The sequence below is a fragment of the Erpetoichthys calabaricus genome, chromosome 13 (assembly GCF_900747795.2).
Source record: "Erpetoichthys calabaricus chromosome 13, fErpCal1.3, whole genome shotgun sequence".
Classification (NCBI taxonomy): domain Eukaryota; kingdom Metazoa; phylum Chordata; class Cladistia; order Polypteriformes; family Polypteridae; genus Erpetoichthys; species Erpetoichthys calabaricus.
Genome location: NC_041406.2, coordinates 128080257 through 128101810, shown reverse-complemented (window position 1 = coordinate 128101810; position 21554 = coordinate 128080257). Strand labels below are relative to the sequence as shown.

Sequence of the window (21554 nt, the reverse complement as noted above, 5' to 3'; positions counted from 1 at the left end):
TGTATGTCTGTAGTACTAGGGTGTTGTACCGTATTAGCCATTATGGATGTAGTGAGAAGTCAAGCAAAATGACACCTTTTATTGGCCAATAAAAGGTGTCATTTTGCTTGACTTCTCACTACTACTAATGTATGCAAATAACACAATATCACCATTCAATTAATGCTGTTAGTTTTCCCAGCTATGGAGAACTTTCAGCATTCCAGGAACAGGAGAAAAGGTGAATCATCGTATCGATGCTGATGAACAACAGATGTGCAAGATAATGCAAGTACTAATTAGCCTATTTGCGTGAGAAGCTTATACTTTGAGTGTATTACTAAAGACTGATTTGATTCAAAGTCTTTAGTTGTAATTGAAAGTTTAATTTTACTTTAGCTTTGTCTTCCTTGCTACTATCAATCTGATGTTTTATTGTTGCGGTTGTTGTTGCTGCTGCTGGATTATTATTTAGATTATAGTTTATAATTATTTGCTGCATCAACAGAATGAAAAGTATATTTTTTTCTTCCTATGCTGGCCAATATAAAGATCATAGCCAAAGGTGGCATGGAAGAAGAATAACTGCAGTAATGTTGGGAGCTGTTTTAATACTGTAGGGAATACACATTCAATATTTCCTTCTTTCTTCAAAAGAAATGATCTTAAATGAAATTTTAAAATATTTTATAGGAACATATATTGCACATGCTCCAGAATAATATATCGTAACATAAAAAATACACAGGTTTTCTTGCCAACTGTAATATTAAATTCAGCAGTCATTAAAGTTGTCAACAAACAAGACCTTCAAAGGTATGTAATATAAATGTATCTCTGTAGCTCTAAAAACACGTTCCTTGATAATTAAAAGCAAGTATAAAAGATCAAGATGCATTTCTCCACTTTTCAGAAGGATGCATCATGATCCCATCATTTAAGAACATTTTTATGCCTGACATACAACATTAAGAAAAGAGAATTCAACCATGCATGTCTCTTTCATTTTAGTTATAGTTGTAATATTCTTATGGCTTTAGATTTAAAGAACACACATGGAGGCACCTAGACAGCAAAAATTCCTACATCGGTAACAGAGAGACTACGCAACCTAGGACTGCTAAGCGGAGAAAGTTCCACCATGACAACACGCAACTCAGATGCTGGGGCTAGGAGGCACCGCAAGTGGTGTAAAAGGAAGGGAAGCGACGCAAGCAATTGGGAGTCCGCTGGAGGCTGAAGGTCAAGCCTAGCCATCCAAGCTCTCCCATCAGTGCTATTGGCCAAAGTATGCTCTCTGGAAAACAAGATAGACTATCTGATACTCCAATGCAACACCCAATCTGGATTGTTTATTACCTTGGAAACATGGTTACAGAACAATGTTCCTGACTCAGCTATTCAGCTACAAGGACTAACACCATTTCATGCAGTTAGACTCGCATTGGGGTACTCTGTGTTTATGCAAACAATGACCAGTGTGTTTATGGTATGGCAGTTGCAACTTACTGTTCATCACAGCTGGAGTTTTTAGCCGTTTTATCTTCCAAGAGAATTCGCCACCATTATAGTTGTTACAGTGTACATCCCTCCCCCAACGCGAATGCAAATAAGGTTCTGCATGAGCTGTATGACATCATCAATGAGCAGGAAATGGCCCATCCTGATAGCTTTATCTTAATCATTGCTGTCGACGTCAACCATGCCAACTTAAAAACTGTAACACCAAAATTTTAAGAGCACGTGAACTTTGCCACAAAGGTTGAGAATATGCTGAACATTTTTTACACAAACACGTAAGATTATCACAAGGCTGTACGCTGCTCCCATCTGGGATTCTCAGACCAACTCTGTGTTATGCTGCTCCCAGTATTGAGGACACTGCTGAAACAATCCAGGCCAGTACAAAAAATCATCAGAGTCTGGCCTGAAGGAGACAACTCAGCATTGCATGACTGTTTTGAATGTACAGACTGGAATATGTTCAGGGAGGCAGCCACCTATGACTAACATATTAACTTAGAGGAATACACTGACTCTGTGACTGGGTACATAGGAAAGTGCATTGAGGATGTCACTATTGAAAAAACTATTATTATACGCGCCAACCAGAAGCCAAGGCTGATGGCTGATGTCCATGCTCTGCTGAGAGCAAGAGATGCCACCTTCAGATCAGGAGATGAAGGGGCTCTCAGATCAGCAAGGGCTGAATTTTCCAAGTCCATCAGTATAAACAGAAGATAAACAACAACTTTTGTGACATGAAAGATCCCACACGCTTGTGGGCATCAGGGCATTAATGGCCACATGCCTACAGCGCTGATACTTGCCTCCCTGACATACTCAACAACATTTATGCACATTTGAGGCTAAAAACAGCACACAGGCATATAAGTCCATGCCCTTCCCTTCTAGCACCCTGATGATGTAAGGCGGATGCTTTCCAGAGACAACCCACAGGACGCTGTAGGACCAGACATATTTCCTTGGTGTGTGCTTTGAGACTGTGCCGACCAACTGGCTGATGATATCACAGACATTTTTAACATCTCTTTGAGCCAGGCTCTGGTCCACACATGCTTCAAAAAGACTATCATTCCAGTGCCAAAGAAGTAAATTGTGACGTGTATTAATGACTACCGCCCTGTAGCACTGACTCCCATCATGATGAACTGCTTTGATCAGTTGGTCAAAAGACACATCAAATCCATCCTCTCCTATCTGGACCCACACCAGTTTGCTTACCATCTGAATCACTCCACTGATGATGACATCTCCTATGCCTTGCACGCTGTACTGTCTCACCTGAATACCAGGGAACATGTCAGCTCAGCGTTCAACACGATCATTCCACAGCAGTTGGTGAGAAAACTCTCTCTGTTGAGTCTTGACACTCCTCTTTGTAACTGGATTCTGGACTTTTTCATAGAGAGGCCATCATAGTCAGTGCACAATGACAGCAGAACATATAATACCATCAGGCTGAGCACAGGTGCCCCCCAAGGTTGCGTGCTGCTCTATTGTTCATGCTGTCCACCCATGACTGTACCTCCAAGTTTGAGTCCAACATCATTGTCAAGTTTGCAGAAGATACAGCCATCGTGGGTCTCATCAGCAACGACGATGACACATCCTACAAATTGGAGGTTAAACATTTGGTGAGGTGGTGCGGTGAAAATAATCTCTCTCTTATTATCTATAAGACAAAATAGATGCTGGTCGATTTCAGAAGAACACTGGCTGACTATTTACCACTGCTCATCAATGGCTCTGATGTGGAGAAAGTCAGTAACAACAAGTTTCTTGGGGTGCATATCTGTGATGACCTCTCCTGGACAATCAAAACAAACTCTATTATCAAGAAGGCACAACAACACCACTTTTTTATGCAGAGACTGAAGCGAATCGGCTTACCACAACCCATTCTTACCACTTTTTAAAGAGGAACTGTGGAGAGCATTCTGATAAACTGTATCTCTGTGCGGTGTTGGGAACAGCAAATCCCATAAGCGCAAGACTCTGCAGTGTATAGCGAGGACCACTGAGAGGATCATAGGGGTCTACCTCTCCTCAATCCAGGACATCTTTCATATATGTGGTCTGTGTAGAGCCTAAGACATCTCTCACCTATCACATGCACTATTTGACCTCCTGCTATCAGGTAAAAGATACCACAGCATTATAACTAGCAGAGCCATATCCTATAACAGTTTCTTTCCCCAACCTGTCAGACTTTTTAACTCCTATGGTACCATAACCCTACAACATTACACCAATTATGTACTGTCACTTTGCACTCTGTACTTTAATATGGATACCGAGCATTGTTCAAGCTTTAAAGTTCTGCATCTTTAGTCTTGTTATATTGTATTGTTTCTCTGTTTTTTAGTAATGTTATGGTGTATGTCAAATGAATGTTATTTTGCTTATGCACCGTGGATTGTAAGAAACTAAATTCTGTTCAATCATATACTATGTATGTGAATGAATGACAATAACAATTGAGTTGAGATGAAATTGGCAGACTAGTACAAAAGAATATACAATGAGTAAGATGGACGAATATTAACATCCATCCATCCATCATCCAACCCGCTATATCCTAACTACAGGGTCATGGAGGTCTGCTGGAGCCAATCCCAGCCAACACAGGGCGCAAGGCAGGAAACAAACCCCGGGCAGGGCGCCAGCCCACTGCAGCGAATATTAACAATTATTAATAAAACAAACCGCACATTTAAAAATTTATTTTAGTGTTAGTAATACTAATCAACAGCAGAAAGATTTTGTTTTGGACAGAGTTGCTAATGTTCAGTAACCTTTGTCATTCCTTAAAAAGGTAAATACAGGACATGCTGAAGGTAGAAGCAGAACTACACAACCATGAAGAAGGCTCTTCCTTTACATTGACTTTGAACCTTCCTTGAGTTATTTTTCTCTTTTTGCCCATAAGTTGCATGTAATTTTCAAGATACTTTTCTCTTACTTTGTAACTGTATACTTTTTGTAAATATAAAGTATTGAAAAGAATTTTTTATTATTTATTAAAAAAAAGCCATTTGGCATACATACGGAAAACTGAAAGACACCAAAAACTATCACTAACCTGTTGTTAAAATTCTCAAGTGCAATATTGGTGAGGGTAAGGTACATCTCCTTTAGTTGTAAATAGCAAGAGTTCAATATTTATACACTTAAGATCAGAAGTCCTTCAAAACATTTTGGATCCTAGTGGTGGTATACCAAGAAAAAAGACTATAGACTGAGTACCCTGGCCTAGAGCTGTCATGTGCTATTTGATCACATATTTGTCAATAGTCTGCTATAGTGAAGTGTTTGCTTTAATCAGTAGGTCTGCTATTCTCCTAAATCATATTGTAAAACTACTGTTAGCTGAAAATGTGATGCAAGATTATGCCCAGCTATGCAGCACTGGGTTTATATTAGTAGCAAACTCTGAGGTGGTGGTGCAACATTTCAAGGGAGCCTTGGCCTAAAAAATATTTTGTGAACCTCTGATCTAAAACAGTATAAAATATAACAACAATTCAGATAAACTGCATAGTACTGTCAGCCAATTTTGAAATAAGATCTGAATAGTATATGTACTTAATTAAAGATACTGTAAAGAATCCATCCATCCATTATCCAACCCGCTATATCCTAACTACAGGGTCACGGGGGTCTGCTGGAGCCAATCCCAGCCAACACAGGGCGCAAGGCAGGAAACAAACCCCGGGCAAGATGCCAGCCCACCGCAATACTGTAAAGAATGCTAAACTAATTTTAAATTCCAACATAAACCTACAGCATCCATGGGAAAATGATGTTTATTAGGAACATGCTTAAATTGCTACTTAACTGATCTGCAGTCTGTTAATTCTAAACGCTGATTTAAAACTGGGCTGCACATTGTATCCTCTAGAATGTCTTGGGTTTCCATTTGTGGTAAGGGAGTTAGTGTCTTTACAATGAATATCTTCCAACAGCAAAACAGCTGAAACCTCACTGGATTGGACATTCACAAATTGCAGAAAACTAATGAAGTTAGATTTCCTGCTAATGCCTGTGGGTAATCTTACCAAATTAACTAACAAACTGGTGTTGAAAATATCCCTAGCAGACAACACAAACTGAGTAAGGTAAATTCTATGTGTATCTTAATATGATGAATGTGATAGCATCCAATATGCCAAAGTGGAACAAAATAAATAGTAAAAATAGCAGCGTATAGTACACTTGAACACATCCATGTCACAGACTTCAAGGTATCTATACTTGTGCCAATCTAAAGAAAAATGACAAAAGATGCCAAAAAGAGAAGATGAATCAAAAAAAAAAAAAGAAAACAGCTAAAACTTACAAAATAGCTCAACAAAAAGAAGATGAAAAGCATCAATACAACCCTGGGAGAAATTTTCTAGATGGATTCATTAAAGATGAAAGTGATATCAAGTCAACAGTAACTTAAATCTACGGATTTATAAAGAAATGCAACAACAAGTATACCAGCATGGTTGGAAGCCATGAAGCATCTAAAGCAACATATTTGACATATGGTTTGAAGAAGTAAGGAGATCAAGAGTCTCAAAACAATAGACTGACTCAAGAATAGCCTGAAGTGTGATCATTGATCAGTAAAAGATCTGCAACCTCAAATTAAAAGCACTCCATAGCCATAGATATAAACTACATAGAAAATGATATTTTAGGGCTTAAACTACCAAAGTGTCTCATCAAGATAGCTGAAATCCAAGTGCCCAACAAACATTATCATTACTTTTTCTTTAAGTCACCAATCTTCTTATATAATACAGTACCGCGGCTGTCCGTTTGTCTGTCTAGGATTTTAAATCACCTGTAGCTCGCAAATCGTTTGACCTATTGACGTGAAATTTGGTACACATATACAACGCGACCTCTACTATTCGCTTTTGGGGTGATGATTAACCTCCAAAGTCAAACATCAACCTAGGAAGGTTAAGGTCAAAATTCAAATAACCTGTAGACTGAAATTTGGCACACATATATTACGCTGAAACTGTGCATTACAGCTTTATATTAAAAGAGAAAAGTTTTGGAATTATTACTCTTTTTTTATTTTTATTTTATTGTAGAATCAACTTTCAGCAGCGGGCAGCAGGGTGGACGTGCGGCGGATGTGTACGGGTGCGGAGTACGGTCAAGTCAAGTGTATTCATGTTATCGTGCAGTATGACGTTACTGGTGGTACATATAAGTTGCATCAACAGCAAGGAAAACATTCCAATCATGTCAGCTCTGAAATCATAGTACTATGATTATTATGATGCTCTATAGAGTGCATGAAATTTGTATATCAGTTAGTCTTCAAGATTAAGGGTTTTGACAATCATGAATGACATGCAATCCAAACTGATTAAACAATAAATTCTTCAACAAGTATGGGATGCAATGCCTGATTATTATTGATAATGGCTAAATTAAGAACCTAAATATGTAAAATTCTAGTAACTTTAAATTAAAATCAGATAAATATAGAAAGATCTGAATAGTACTAGTAGTACTAGCCCCTTTGAATGACCAAGCTCATACAAAAGTGAAAACACAATAAATTTTCTTTTTACAGATTAATGTAGCTTGAATTCAAAGTGCATGTATATTTAGTATGTCCACGTTGGTTGAGTTAATATTTTCATTAACATGGTCACTGAATAAATGCCATATCTCCAAGAAATTATACAACTAGAATTTTCTCTTACTCTATATAAGGAATAAACCCAGATAGTGGCCATCATTTAATGCCTCTCACACTGCCCAAAGTCCTTTGCCGTGCCAATATGAACAATGGCAATGCCACCTAAATGTATCACTATACTAAACAAAGGGAGCCACAGTGTTGAAAATTTTCAATGACAAAGATTGAAACTGAGAAACAGCAAAAGGGTTTAGAAGAAGTAACTGAAATGCAGTACTGTATATTTAAATTTAAAAAATTAGGGAATGAGAACAGCCAATTCCTCAAAGTATTTAAAAGCCAAACAATAAGACCAAATGTGTGTAAATGTGTATAAATTTCCCCCCACAGTAAAGAGAGAGAGAGCACAGAGGATGAGGGCAAATTCCCATTAAGTGTAATTTGCAAGAGGTAATATAATGCCTCTGCACATGTTTAACCTTAATAAACTTATTTTTGAGGCATCCTAATCATATCTAACATATTTGAAGATGGTAACCCAAAAAACAGGTGTGGATAAGGTGACACCCTGAACCCACTGAGACATGGCGAAAACAGGTCTATAGCAAGACTTAAATAGCACAGAGAAGTGAAATATGACTTCTGTGAAGGTAAAATTGGCTTGTGTTAAGAAAGAGGATGGCTGGAGAATGTCAAGTTAAAAAAAAAATCTTGCAGTAAGACAAATAAGTAAACAATCTGAGCGTTTATGATAAACCCTATATTTTGCTATCACCTCAAAGTTGAGATCCTGTCAGAAAACACAACAACAATGTTAATGACAATAATATTCATATACTGTACTACAGCATGTATGACACCACTGTGGAACAGCAGTTAATGATGATGCTCAACAGATCCAGCATCTTTGTTTTTGAATCGTGCAACCAGTTTTCATCACACATCCCAAATGCTTCTGCTGTAGGTTTATCATCAAATCTAAACATGTCCTGTTTAACTGGGCCCTGTAATACACTGGTGGTATGTCTAGGGTTGTTTCTTGCCTTATGCCTGAAAATGAACATCCTGTTAAGAAAGTATACCTGAGATGGACTTGGTTTAGAATAGTGTTTGCAGTTAGTGAGATATATTATTCAACTGGATTTCTTTTTATAGTTCTCCATCTACCATGCAAGAAAATGATAATAGCTTGGACTTAATTCCACATGAATTACTATGTTATTTATATTGTGGTCATAGTGTGTAAAAGTTTATTTTTATATAAATTCTCATGCTGCTAATGTTATTTGACATCAATTGCTTATTTTCTTATCCAGATGACATTAACGTTGAGATAAATACTGCATATAAAGTGAATGAAGTCAGCAGCAGCTCACCCTTTGTACCTGTGTCTATTCTCCATAAAGAAATGAATAATAAAAAAAATAACAAGAAATTAAAAAAAACAACAATTGAGTAATATTATTATTAGCAACAACTTAGTACCCTCTATTTCACAAAGATTTTTATTTTTCATAAAATATATCCTGGTGGGAACTTGTGAATACCACAATTAATTGCATTAATTGCAGTGCATGGTCAATTCCATTAATAACAAGTATTATCTTCTCGCACAGAAACCAGCTGAAACAAAAACCTAGCAGCCACTATGAATCCCCAAAAGAATAAGGGTCATGATGTGCATTATGAACTCTTGCAGAGTAACATAACAGCATTTGTACAACAGTAGAATAGTATCTTAGTAGTGGGCAATAATAAATCCACAGATGGTCTAGGTTTTTTTTCCCCTAATATCTATGGTTTGGACAGATTGTAAAGCAGTTTGTCCTTAAGGAAATATGTAAAAAAAAGCAAAAACTTCCAGATGGGTATTAGGAATAGCCAAGTGTCAAATCTGCTCAAGTGTCTCTGAAATGGCATATTGCTTGTGGTCACAGCTGCTAACACAAATTCTCAACAGAACTCAGCATAGTCTATTAACACCTAAAACTGACAATAGAAGTCTTTGTGTGTTATGTGCACACTAAAACTTAAAACAAAACAAAATAAAGAAAATCACATATTTCATAAATGCACTGACCATTACTCTGTTTGATATCTTAGCACATCAGACTACAATTTTCAGAGGTTGGTGCTCATGACTGTTTTTGAAACATTCTGTATTATAAGAACTGTAGTCACTTTACACAACTTAATTGTAAAAAATGTCCTTCATGTTTTCTGTTGAGAAAGGGTAAGTTAGGAAGCATATTCAGAAATAATGAGGGTATCTGTCTGCATCCTTGCAGAGGTGGCACAGATTACTTTGATAGAAATAGATCTGATATAAATTAAATAGGTTAAATACATAATGAAATGAAATAATAAGCAAGTATTGAAAAGTAATCATTTGCATGTCTTTTGTATATTTTAAACTTTACTATGTAAACTGAGAAATCAGGCACAGAGGCACTCTTGAAAGTCACCTTGAACACTTCCAGTTAGTAAATTAATATATTAATCAAATTTTATTTTCATTCACCTTGCAGTATTTTTTTTATTAGTTTTCTTAGCAATTTCAAAGGATATCCTTTTATAATATACCATCCACATGATTAACATAGATAATGCTTCAGAAAAGGTGCTCTCAACCTGTGACTCTTCTTACATGTAACCCAGACAAGCTCCTGGATGTTACTGATTACCAATCACAAATAATTTGCATTGATCAATCATTCATGCATTCATGTACTGTATAGAGGATGTTTAACTGCATGTTATATCTAAAGGCTCATAATCCTCCCATAATTTGTGTGTCTGTCAAATCAGTTTATTCAAATATTTTATGATGTTCCATGAGTGCTTATAATGGTTTGTTGTTCCCTTACACACCATGACAAGGAAATTAAAATGTCACACAATTAGAAAGCAGGACATGCAAAAGACACGGGGTGGCAGCGATCAAGAGGCAGTATGTTCTAAATCCGAGAGTCAGGAAATTAAAAAATGAAGTGAGCTGTGCCCAAAATAGGTGTTAGCGGTACAAAGATAACAACTCAGCTTGCTGCTATTCTACAAATGTACTAACACTGGTACACGAAACACTAGATATACTGTATGTGAATGCACTTTAACTGCCTTGTACTAAATAAGGTTATGCTTTTGCAAACATCTCGCAGACAGAAATCCGCAATCAAGTCTTTGTAGCGCTGTTAACCTGTCTCTTGACTATAAGAAATTAATATACTTAGTTGGCATCTGGAAGATCATTAATACGAATTTGTTATTTATGAAAAGTTAATTATATTTAGAATGCTCTTCATTTAACTTGTATACTGTACTTTTAATAATTAATTAAACAAACTGAGGGCTGATGGTTGGTTTTGTTCTTACTAAATGTTAAAAGCTGTTCTATTTTCCCTTTGTTTGTTGTTCTTCTTCATTAGTTGCTTTTCTTTATAAAGCCTTGATTTAAATACATTATTAAGTGATGATGTTATTCCCAAGTAAACATATACAGTACCTTCTTTTTTATGTGTAAGCCTAACAATTTGTGTTCATTTCAAGGAAACTTGTTGAAATCTTATTGTGTGGTCTATTTAGCTTTATGAAATCTAGATCTGTGGCTCTAATCTCACATTCTCAAACCACCATGTAATATTAATTATATGTTAGACATACATGACATAAAACAAATAGAACAAAACAGAAAATTATAACTGGCAGCAATACCTACACCAATGTCCAAGAAAAGACTGGAGGCAGCAGATACGGTTTCAAAACACCATCTGCATAGTATATAAGATATGCAATCTCTTCAGTGCATCCACCACATGTATAAGCAGCCAGATGCATGCTTTCTTTATGTCTATGATACTGAGAGATAGACACACGACCAGATTCAGTCTTCATATGAACCATCAACACTACTTGGTCGAAACTTTTTGGTGAGCAGGCTAACAATTTTATTATTAGAGCTTGCTGGCAACAAGGCAAACCACATCAGAGAGACAATGTAAAAAAAACTTTGAGCAGAACTGTAGTCTAATTTTGCAAACCAACTAAGAATGATAACACAAACTTGCAGAGCAGTGTAAGGTTATCATGCAAACAATCTGACTGAAGCAAGACAAATGTGCACTACAGCAGGTTGATATCACAATTCAGCACAACACAGCCAGCTGTCAAACACAATTTGCTACTTCACACATGACACACAATGGCAGGGAATGCTTGTAATACTCTATGCACATGAGAGTCTGCATTCAGCATAATAAAGAACCTCACTTGAACAGACTGACAACACAAATCTGAAAATCAAAGATGGACTGTAAAACAGACCAGCTAACCAGAATAAGACTTGAAACACAAACCAGCACAAGATGCAATGAGAGGAAATGACAACATGAACCATTCAAACAAATGAGGCTAAAATGAAAACCAATTGACCAAGTGAGGCTGCTAACTCAAACTGGTAAAAGGAGATTAAGCAAAAGAACATACAGCAGTAGTTATTCTTAAATCACAGAGCAGGCCACTAGTGAGGCACATAAAATGAAACTGACAGTATAATTGAAAAAACAAAAAAAAAAAAAAAAAAAAAAAACAAACTAAAAAGCAAACGGCTAAAACCTGAAAGAATTAATTAATCAATTTTCTAAACCTGTATTGTCCATTACTGGATTGCAGGGAGCCAGAGCCTACCTTGGCAGCACATTATAAGAACCAGATTCATCTGAGATGTCACTCCATCACAGAGCACACTGAAGCAAACATCAACGCATGGCCAATGTAGAGCCACCAATCAGTCTAATACACTCTCCTTTGAGATCTGGCCGATAACTTGAATACCCATGCAGAGACTGGAACATCATGATAACTCTACATAGTGAATGTGCTTGGATTCAAACCAAGGTCACTAACTAGTACACTCCCCCACCCCCACTTCCCATGCTGTCAATTAAATTAAGGAAATTTATTAAAATAAATAAATACATTAATTAAAATAAAACCACAAAAAGCAACTGATACAAATAGACAAACATTAGTAACATACTACGATGTGGCTTTCTTTAAGGGGAAACGACATTACTACATTTTACTATGCAGTATTTTTCCTTCTGTAAAAGAAGTTGGAAGCCACCATGAAAAAAGGCAGTATTAACATTGTAACCATAGTTATTTTGACTTAAATGAAAACTGTATAATAAACCATAACCATTAATAATAAAAAAAAACTTTCACATCTGTAATGTACAAACTGTCTGTTATAAGCAAATATTACTGACATACATTTCTTTAAATTCTGGTGTTCTTCTGCCTAAGTCTAAAATAGTTTGGTAAAAGAGGGTACAAGCCTTTTAGAGCAAAGCTGCATTGTCCAATGTGACTCACCTGGCATCCTGTAATGAGATATGCACCTCAAAACAAGATCCCTCTTTTTCTTTCACTGTGTCTTAGGGCAGGCTAATCCCAAGCTTGCAGCAGCCTGCTTTGGAATGAGCAAACAGGAAAGCATGAGAGGCCATCAGGGTTGGCAGTGGCAGCCTAGCTGGAGGCAGGAAGGCAGGAGTGTGCGTTTCTGCCTGGCAAAGACAGATGGAGAGCTGACATACTGTATTGCACTTGGAGCAGAAATGTGAATGATGACAGAAGCACATGTGGCCTTGAACCAAGCCCCTGCCTCTTCAGGCAGAACAATGACAGGGATGCATGCGCATATTATCCTAGCTCAAGCCCCCACCTCAGCCGACACACTGCAGCCATACATTTCTTGGCAGAAAAAGGCAAGTGGGGGAGAGGGAGGGAGAGAGAAAGCACATCAAGGAAAGGTTTCCCAAATCATGCCACCTTTGCAAGCAGTGTTTTCTTTTTTCCTAATCATCTGGTTACCATTTGACTTTTGCTACAAAGCTGTTTGATGAGGATCAGTTTACACTATCGATTACATAGCTAAATGTCATATTTTTCTTTGTGTTTCATGACCATCTTCCCAAATATAAAGATATCCCTATATACTGCTACTGTCTTCCTAATTTCTGTTCATTAACAAGGATCACAAGGCTGTTTTTACACCAGTTCATAGGAAAAATAATAATTTCTACAAAACTCCACAAACTGAAAAAGACAACATACATCATCAAGTAAATATTACAGGATATATATGAATATTTGATTTTGTTCTAAACAAAAATCTTAACTAATAACTTCCCCAAAGAATAAAATGTTAACATCTACAATCTCTTAAAGAATATTTTATACCAGGTAATGATGGGCAGTTTACACAAGATTAAGAAAAGACAAGAGGTCAAATTTTCTGACTTATTTTTGATATCCCATACAAAGTGTTTCTTTTTTTATGAAAATGACACCTTAACTCAAACAAAACAGATGCTGACTACTTCTAAAACATGATTTAAAATATACTAGAACTTTACAATCAGCCAATGCAATTTAGCCAAAACCCTACTAAACAGTTCTTTAAAGCTTCACAAAGATGTCACCTTTGCTCTTCATGTGACCCCAAAATAATGTTTAACATTTTCCAGGTAAGGAGGTTATAAATATGATACACTTAACATCCATATTCATCCATACCTGTTTCTTGAACTTTTTTTTGTCCTTTCCATTTAGAAGGCTGTAGCCAAAGAAGATTCAGGCTCAAGAAACACTAGGTAAGACACCAACACATCGTGGGGCACACAACATCAATTAGCCCAGTATGCATATGTTTCAGATGTTAAAGAAAAGTAAATAAATCCACATGAACAGTGACTGTGAACTGAACACAGGTTGTTAACAGCTGTAAGGTTGCAGCACAAACCATTGTGCCACCATGCTCGCCATATATTTATTCCAAAGCATAAAATACGCCATGTTCAACTGCTGTTCTGACTCTTGTCTGCCCCATACAGGCAGATATTTTTTTCATGTTTTTCACTGCATCTAATTAATATGTCTGGGCTTTCAATACTTGTCAGCTTCATTGCATTCCTCCTCATAAATGGCTTTAAATGACTCATGAGTCGTACCGAGAACAAATCAAAAACTGATCATTTTAGTCTTTAAGAATATGCTTTCTCTTTGTCTCTCTGGTGACGGGAATGTCTGTGGCTTTTTGACAAATGGTGTCACTTAGTAAACACTTCAGTCTCGATGTAGCATGCAACTCTCACCTAATGCAATGGCACTCTTAAAATTCCACTATTGTCAGAAGAGCTTTAAGAGGAGTGGGAGAAGAATGATAGCGCTCTGTCTTTTTGACAAACTGCAGCAGTCACATTTTTTTCAGAAATCTCACACTTTCACTATCTAGAAGCATTTCAACTTCAGCATACAACCAATAGCTTTTTTGCTATTGTGGGTATAAAAATAGTTTTCCTTTACTATAAAATAAACACAAACTACGTAAAAACAAAAGAAGTGAAACAAATACTTAAAAATATATGCCTTCCTGTTTCGAAACTTGAGCTAAAAACATAGAATGAAATTTTTTTTAAAAATCACTAAAGCAATGTTACCTTTAGAAATTGCTACAATACTCCAAAAGAAAACTAAACTAAGATGAGCCAAAGACAGACAATACTATTCTCCCTAAATACATTTTATCATACATGCTGTTTATATGATTAGGATAAAAAAATTCACAAGTATGGAAATATGAACTGGATTAGAAATACAACTGGCAAACAGCAGTAGACTGAAAAATGTAACAAGAATTTAAAGTGAAAAAACATATTTCACCAATATGATCAAGTGGATTTTTTTAATATAACACAATTATTTGACTTTAACAATTTTTTAAAAACTGTGGGTCATCAGAGTGTCTTCAGTGTTTGCTGGATGGCATACTTTTAATGAATATAGCAGTAAATCAATGATTATAACTTTCAAAAATGGCCACTTGGTGCATTTCTTAAAATTACCTGCCAATAAATGTACAGTATATGCCAGTTTTTTACAAATTATATTTTCTTTCATTACATTTGTTGCAACTGTACTCTTCACGAAAATTATTTATAGATAAAACCAGACACTGCTACCCTAAACAAATCTAAGGCACCCACAAAATATTTATTATTAGCTACCCAACCTTTTGTTTACATTTGATTATAGCCACAGAAAAACCTTTATCATGGAACCATACTATTTTAGTCCAATAAAAATACTTTATGACATGCACACAGGCATAATGAACAAATGTGAATAACTAGTTTCTTATGAGAAACAAGAAGTCATAGATCTAGTTCTAAATCAGATGAAGATATAAAATTTATGTCAATCAAATGGTCAAAACAACTCACCATTTGGATAGTGACTATCAGGAAAATGCATCTGTTCTGGTTGATCCTCACCATACATGCACACCCTGAATCTCTAAAGATCTTTTCTCAAGTTCTCAACTTTTCCTTCTACTTATACTCCTGATTCTACACAAAGCAGATTCATGACTCTGCTCAGTGGGTATTAAGTAAGTTAATTTAAAAGACCTGCAACCTCATTGATTCCATTTGAAAGAAACCCTCAAACCAAATAGTCTTCTCCTTCCCCCCATCTGCCTGTCACTGTCTGCTTTTGAGAGTAAAAGGAATTAATGGAATGATATATTCAAAACTATCAAATAAAAGGCACTCATTTAAGTCGGGGCTGCATTAACAGAGTGAAAGAGTTATAAAAAGACACTGGCAAGATGAATTCAAATGGATTTTTTTTCTCCTTTTTCACCTCTTGGAGTTGGCTTTAACAAAGCTGAATGAGGCTTATTCTGACTTGTTTTGTGCAAGACTTGATAAATTGAAAGCTTTGGCACTCAATGATGAGCCAATGAGCTCTTGATGAATGGTCATGGCAACCAACTCTTCTTGTGGTGGGTCTCTCAGCAATAGTGGTGCACCAGCTTGCAGGGGCGGACTAACTAATGTCCAGATTTCCCCACTCTCTTGTTTTCCTTTCTCTCGCGGGCCATTGGCCTCCAATTGAAGCTGACATATTGGAAAACAATCTTTTATGGCCCAGTAGTACTGAACAAAATGGACGAATTAGCAGTGCTTTCACATTCAAATCTTTCACATCTTCTTCTTTTCGTGGCAGACTCTTTGGGTCTAATTTTCCACACAGCTGGAAGCTATTAGTGTTTTCCTAAAGTAACCTGCTGGCAAGCAAGTCCCACCCAATGTGCAATGTAAGGAAAAGAGAAAACTTGTGAAATACTATTTATGCTGCTAGTTTAGAATGACTGTTTGCTAAATTATTATACAAATGTAATTAAGAATCTTTGTATATGTTGATGAAGTGCACACATTTTAAGCCACATATTGTCAAAGCTATAAAAAAAATCAGTGTAAGATGACTAACATGGTGGCCACCCAAACTTGATTAATAAGTTAAAAACATACAAGGTAAACAAGGGTTTAAAATATAAAGAAAAAGAAATAAGATCAAAGTAGTAGGTAAAAAAAGGTTACATGAAAAAAAAATTATCAACATTGCCATAACAATGTGAAAAAAATTATTAGAAGGTATAAAGGGCAAGAGACCACTCGCATATAATTGTATTTCACAAACTTGATCCATTTGAGTAAAAAGGCACTTAATCAACTGCATCACAGATTTACAAAATGGAGAAACTACAGAGATATGGAGCACAGTTCAACAACTTTTTTCATTATAGTGTAAATGAAAATACTTTGACTGCTAGGCAGTAAGATACAGTTCACTAGGCAGGTATTGTATTTGAGCTTAAGTGTTTTGTCACACCCCCATCTTCCCTCTGCTGACGGATGGCGAGTTGGTTCTGTTGAAATGCAAGAGCAATAGTGTATGCTCCAGTGAACTTCCCCGCCTCCCAGCAGCACAGACAAAAACCTGCAGCTCTGCTCCTCTGCTGCTTGCCATCTGGACAGCTTTCTCTTAATGTTCACTCTGCACCATACTGCAGGCAAAATTTCAAGGCTCTATAGTTCTGTGGAGCTACTCACGACATACCAATTTCACATTTTCTGCTTGTACGCTCTCAACAATAAATGCTAATGAGGTCACAGAGTGACATCCTCCAAATAATCACCTCACCCAACCCCCCAGCTCCAGGACAAATGCAGATATAAAAGCCAAAATGTACACATATTTAAAAGCATGTTGATCATACTCGCATAATACAAAATATGATTAAATGTTATTGTAAGTAGTGTGTTCATTTTTCATGTGTTATAACTTATGACTCTAAATTCCATGAGAGCAATTATTAATAATTACACAGCATATTTCTAGAATTTCAATGTCTCTAGCATACATCCTTATTAATTGTTTAATCACGTCCACTCAATCATGAGTACAGAGAACCTGGCAGACACCACTGAACTTGTGCATTCCTGGAAGTTAAACTTTATTAAGACAATAACATATACTGTATATAATAGGTTAGTGTATAAAATAGAAACTTTGTGAGAATTTTTGCTTCCATCTACTCAAAAATACTAACATTTCAACCTTTTATTATACCAAATATTGAAGGAACATCATCAGGGTGGTTTGAATGGACATCTTTTATACTCTCACAAATACTGATTTCTAGAATCTAATCTCAGCGGTTGTGAGCTGTTTTCATGCCTGCATTAGATTTTTTTTCCTTGGGACATGCCAGTTTTCATCCAAGGACATGTTGGCTGGTTTGAGTGTCAGCTATAAATTGACTTTTTAAGTGTGGATATGTGCATGGATATCAACAGTAATGGACTAGCATCCTATCCAGAAGTTCAATTCTATAAAATATTGTGAAAGGCCAAAAGTGTTTAAACAACCCTCCAAATAATGAGTCCAGGTGTTTCAGCAGCACCCATTGTTAACGGATGCATAAACTCAAGCACACAGTCATGTATTTACCATTGACAAACATTGTCATAGGATGGCACCTTTGCCACAGCTCAGAATGTGAAATTTCTGCTGTGTTAGATATTCCCCAGTCACTTGTAAGTGCTATTATTGCAAAGTGGAAACATCTAGGAGCGACAACAGCAAAGAAGTGGAAGACTACACAAACTTACAGGGTACAGCCCATTAGTACTGAAGTGCATATCTCTTAAAATCACCTATCCTCACAAAAGAGTTCCAAACTACATCTGGAAATAACCTTTGCACAAGAACTGCATGTCTGGAGCTTAATGTAATGAGTTTCCATGGTCAAAAAGCTGCACACAAGCCTAGGATCACACTATGCACAATGCCAAGCATCGGCTGCAGTTATGTAAAGCGAGATGCCATTGGATTCTGGAGCAGTGGGAACATGTTCTCTGGAGTGATGAATCAGGGTTTACTATACGGCAACCTGATGGACGAATCTGGGTTTGGTGGATGCCAGCAGTACACCACCTTCCAGACTGTATAGTGCCCAATGTAAAATATGGGGGAGGAGGTATAATGGTCTGGGACTGTTTTTGAAGGTTCCATGTCCTTTGGTTCCAAAGAAGGGTACTGTTAATGCTACACCAACCAGAGAAATTTTAGACAATCATGCACTTCCAACTTTGTAGCAACAGTTTGGGTAAGGACCTTTTCTGTTCCAGTAAGACTGTGTTCCTGCACACAAAGCCGGTCCATAAAGAAATTGTTTGATGAATTAGGTGTGGAGGACAGCAAGTGGCCTGCACTTGAACACCTTTGGTATGAACTGTAATGCCAACTGCAAGCCAGGTCTTCTTGTCCTACATCAGCACCTCACAAATGTTCTTTTGGCTGAATGGGCACAAATTCCCACAGACACACTCTAATACAGAGTGGAGACTGTTGCCCCTGCAAAGGTGGGGAAGCAACGTCATATTAATGACCATGGTTTTGGAATGGGATGTCCAAAAAGCTCATATAGGCGTGAAGGTTAACAGTCCACAGACTTCTGGCCATATAGTGTATCCTGCACCTGAAAATGCTGTAGTTGATTTTGACTAATTGTGACCCAGTTTTGGAATATGAATGGATAATTGCTGGACTGTACAATATGCGTCTATGTGTGTGTTTCCAAAACAAAGAAACTTTTACAAATGTACAACTATATTGATGACTTTAAGAAAAAAAAATCTCAGTCATTTTTAATACAGACTTTATTCTTTAGCATGCTCACTCCCCTGAACTTTTAACAGAAATTTTGATTTATTTATTCATTGCTGTATTGGTATGTATGTGTAGACAGATGTCTTCATTATTCAGATACATATACACATACACAAACTGTTCTTTACGGTACATACTCAATGTACATATTTGGTTGTTTCAGGATCAAGCAAACATACTTAATCTTTCTTATTCAATTTTCTCAGTACTCAGGCAACATTCTCAATGCCCTCACTTGCGTGTCTTTAAATAGAACATTAACATTTTCTCTTTTAACATTATAATCAGGACAAAATCTACTCCCAGTAATGAAGCAATTGGTAGAAGATAACACTATTTCACTGATGTCTTAACATTAAACGCTGAATGCCACACCAGCAAGGCTGCATGATCCTGACAATGAAATGGGATACATCACTCACTAGATGGAGCTAGCAGTACATCACTCTCTAGTACCCTCACTTCATCATCAGTTTTATGCTTTCAAGTGCTGGCAAGGTAGCATCATAATTGGCAGCTACAGTAGGCTTTCCTATATCTGTACAAATATAGCCAATCACACCTTAATGCAAAAAAATTCATTTTCAAAGCCTGTACTACATTTATGGTAACACATATTACAATAGATAGCTAGATAGATTTCGATATTACCATTTTTGTTTTAGAAATGGTAAAATAATACACATAACACTAACAATGTTTGTGCATTACTTTGTATATAATAAAAATATTAAATTACAAAGTTAACATATTCATTTGTTAATCTGGTGCAAGGCATACACCCATGTATAATTTAAGTGTGGTTTTCAAGTAGCAATGATACTTGTATATAACCCAAAAAAATCAGTAATTATAAACAAAAAATTAAGCCAGTTTAGAAAGCTAAAGTGTTGAACAGTTTAACTCTACAGGCGTCATTTACTTCATCTTTCTTTATAAGCATTTATACCATAAAATGTATCAGCCACACATATAATAATATTTGTTAAAAAAAAAAAAGGGTTTTCTGGAGCTTACATTTTGCATAAATTCTAAAAACTTGAAAAGAGAGTAAATAGTTAAATACACTGCGACAAAAAATGCTTAAAGACTTGAAGCTGATTTGTCATTTTGTTAAATAAAGTATTCTAAATTAACAAATGAACAATAAAATGATTATATACAGTATATACTGGTATCAACTATGCTTTTACTGAAATGAATATGGAATCTCTACATCTATCTATTCATGTAGTGCTTTGGAAAGTTGTACAACAAGATGAAATCAGTGAGCAGACATTTTTCTTTTGCCAGACGTCCTGTAGATTAGCTTTTTTATACAATAAGCATGATATTATTTACAACGTATTAATGATAATATACTAAGTTACCAATACAAACTTCTCTTGCAGCATTAAATGTCAATATTTGATGAGTATTTACTATATGGCAAAGGCAAAGTTATGGTATAGAGTTTTTCTATTATACACAAATTTTGCTGTATACACAAGCAAAGCCCATTCTAGCACATAAACAGAATGCAACTAAGAACATCTTTCTATTTGCATATCTCCTACAGAAATCAACAGATTTTTACTACTTTATCCATAAAAAACAGCTTCCACATGTACCTGATCTCACAAAGAGAACTATTGGGAAAAGACTACATTTTGTTACAAAATACAGAACCTGTGAACATTTACTCTATTGCCAGTGGTGGATACATTTTCTTTCTCCAGCCACTGCCAGACTGCAGGTTTCAGGAATTGTAGGGAAAGAAATACCTAGTACAATGCCTATACTATTTTTGGCTACAACAATCAAACATATCTGTCAGGGAGGCTACAGCCATGAAAGTTAGAAAAACAGGACTGGCAGGAACCACTTAATCTACAGTCTACACTGTTTTTGTTTTTGGCTGTCCTTAACAAAAACAGAAGCATATCTGTCAGTGTAGCCAGAGCCCAGAGAGCACAAGATCAGGCCAACAGGAACCTCAGATTCCTGACCCAACCCTTTTCCACACAATGCGTCCTGAATGGAAGGAACCCAGGTCCGGCAGAGATAGCATGCTGTCAGGAACAGGCCCTGACGTTTACAGACGGACAGGACCAACCATGCAGGATGTCAGAGCAACAAACTGGTGCCCCAAGATACTACATTTTCACACACTCTATAACTGGATGTTTTGCTGTTCAGGTAATTAAACACGGAAGCAAGGCTGGTGTGTATGAGCGTGACCCCATTTCACTAGCTCCCAGGCTCAGCATATCTGCTTCCGCAGGAGCTGCCTGAAGCATCAACAAATTCCTCTGATTTCTCTTACACCCACATCTGAAAA

The 21554-nt window shown here is 36.5% G+C and overlaps 1 protein-coding gene across 6 annotated transcripts in view; it reads right to left on the bottom strand.

The window, feature by feature from the left end:
• The window catches only part of runx1t1 (RUNX1 partner transcriptional co-repressor 1), a 153305-nt gene that overhangs the window by 108770 nt on the left and 22981 nt on the right, over positions 1 to 21554 (bottom strand). The window contains exon 1 of one of the 6 annotated variants that reach the window (XM_051935502.1): positions 12530 to 12726. The exons of 4 other annotated variants lie outside the window; for them this stretch is intronic. In XM_051935502.1, the coding sequence (XP_051791462.1) occupies positions 12530 to 12536 (7 nt within the window). In that variant the 5' untranslated portion in view covers positions 12537 to 12726. Of the gene's footprint in view, positions 1 to 12529; positions 12727 to 21554 lie in introns of those variants that run through there. One more of the 6 variants, XM_051935503.1, reaches the window with a different exon arrangement.